This window comes from Rhincodon typus, chromosome 4 (assembly GCF_021869965.1).
Source record: "Rhincodon typus isolate 14 chromosome 4, sRhiTyp1.1, whole genome shotgun sequence".
Lineage (NCBI taxonomy): Eukaryota > Metazoa > Chordata > Chondrichthyes > Orectolobiformes > Rhincodontidae > Rhincodon > Rhincodon typus.
In genome coordinates, this window is record NC_063335.1 from 90,356,634 (window position 1) to 90,358,723 (window position 2,090).

Genomic DNA, 2,090 nt, shown 5'->3' on the forward strand with positions numbered 1-2,090 from the left:
CAACAAGGTGCAGAGCTGGATGAACACAGCAGGCCAAGCAGCATCATCTGAAGGGTCTAGGCCCAAAACATCTGCCTTTCTGCTCCTATGATGCTGCTTGGCCTGCTGTGTTCATCCAGCTCTGCACCTTGTTGTCTCAATGTTCTGGGGATCCAGGTTCAAATCCCACCAGGGCAGATGGTGGAATTTCAATTCAATAAAAATCCGTAATTAGGAATTATGAATCGATTGTCAATTGTCAGGAAAAACCAGGAAATTGTCGTTGTTACCTGGTCTGACCTACATGTAGCTCCAGACCTACTGTAATATGGTTGGCTCTTAATGACCTCTGGGCAATTAGGGATGGGCAATAAGTGCTGACCTAGCTGGTGATGCCCTCATCCCGTGAATGAATAATAAAGTTAAGAGTTAAGGAGTCTATTGAAGGCCTTTCCCATCAGAACTGGTCTGTTTATGTCAGCAGGTGAACTGCATACTGTAGGTGAAAGACATGAAATTGAAATAAGTGGTCCACTGGCAGACTGGCAGGTGCTCGGCAATGTTTCATCCCATGAGCTTTACCCACCATCCAGGTCACAAATCTCTCATAGTCAATGGGCTACAGCAGGAATTGCAGTCCATCTAGTGGAGGGACTGTCCTTCCATGATCATACAAACAGCTGTGCCCTTCTTCGATTTAAAACCGATTAGCCAGACTTCAGAGTGTGTGTCCATCTTGAAGTTGCACCCCCATATATTATACACACACATATATATGTATGTAGGAGTTGAAAGATCTCACCTTGGCTGGTGAGACCACTGATGTGTCATTACTGAAGGGCATCCTTTTGACTTTCCAACTCAGAAGCCCACCCAACATGCTTGGACAGTAAGCACACATCATAGAGTCATAGCGTCGTATAGCACGGAAACGGACATTTCGATCTAGCTCATCCATGCCGACCTGGTTTCCCAAATTAAACTAGTAACATTTTCCTCCATTGGCCCCATATCGTTCTAAACCTTTCCTATTCATGTATCTGCCCGAATGTCTTTTAAATGTTGTAACTCTACCTGCCTCTACAATTTCCTCTGGCAGTTCATTCCACATATAAACCATCCTCTGTGTGTAAAAGTTGCCCCCCAAGTCTCTTTTAAATCTTCCTCCTCTCACCTTAAAATTATGCCACTCCAGCAAATGTCACTATCGGGTAACCATCCCGACACCATGCAAAGTCAGGAACCTGCCAATCTCTCGAATAACCTCACACCGAGCTCCCATCCCATACCTCCTCCCTTCTCCCCAGCAATATTTCCCCACTTATCATCTATTAAAGGGATATCCTGTTTCAAAACTTTCACCAGTGACAAAAGGATAGGTTTAACAAACTGCTGTCCTTAACACACAGCGAAAACGCTGAGATGGGCACTAACATTGGAGAGGGAAATAAATTTCCTGGCATTGAAACAACCAGTGACAATATTAGGAAGAAGTGAATGAAGCAAGAGAGGAAACAAGAGATCAGGCTACGTGTTTGAGCAGCAAAGGCTGAATGACCCCCAAATGTTTCTCTGTAGCAGACATTTGTCTTTCTTGTTGAGTGGCCAGGGGATCCAGGCCTCCCGAGACAGTGACAGCACTGCCTGTAGTAACCAGTAGCACCAAAGGCAGCTCAATACTACAATGACGCAGAGGATAGGGTGTCAGTGAAAAAGAGAGAGGAAACAAATACGTAACTCACGTCTGGACCCAGGAACTGAGAAGATGCAGCTGAGATAAGGAGAGAAAACAGGGCCGTGACGGAGCTGATTATCCTGAGGGCTGAAAAGCAGCAATATGGGTCCTCACAACACGCCATTCCCTTGTATGCTCCCCTTGACCCAGAGGCGGTCACGATAGTTGTACATCTACAAGCAGGCACATACACACACCGTGAGAGGCTGAGTGATTGATGAGGGGAAGCTGGTCTCACAGACTTCACATCTGCCCCTGAACCAGCTGCCTTTTTTTTATTTCACAGCACACGGGGCCTGCACTGCACCCTGGGGAAATTCATTAATTAATTAAATGAATCTCCTTTTACACACAGGCTGTATACAAACACTAGTTA

The 2,090-nt window shown here is 45.6% G+C and overlaps 1 protein-coding gene across 1 annotated transcript in view; it reads right to left on the minus strand.

Moving 5' to 3' along the window:
* Positions 1 to 1,838, minus strand: part of tmie (transmembrane inner ear) — a 92,467-nt gene extending 90,629 nt beyond the window's left edge. Inside the window, exon 1 of the mRNA XM_048596419.1 lies at positions 1,722 to 1,838. Coding sequence (XP_048452376.1) covers positions 1,722 to 1,838 — 117 coding nt within the window. The remainder of the gene's footprint in view (positions 1 to 1,721) is intronic.
* Positions 1,839 to 2,090: the final 252 nt, after the last annotated feature.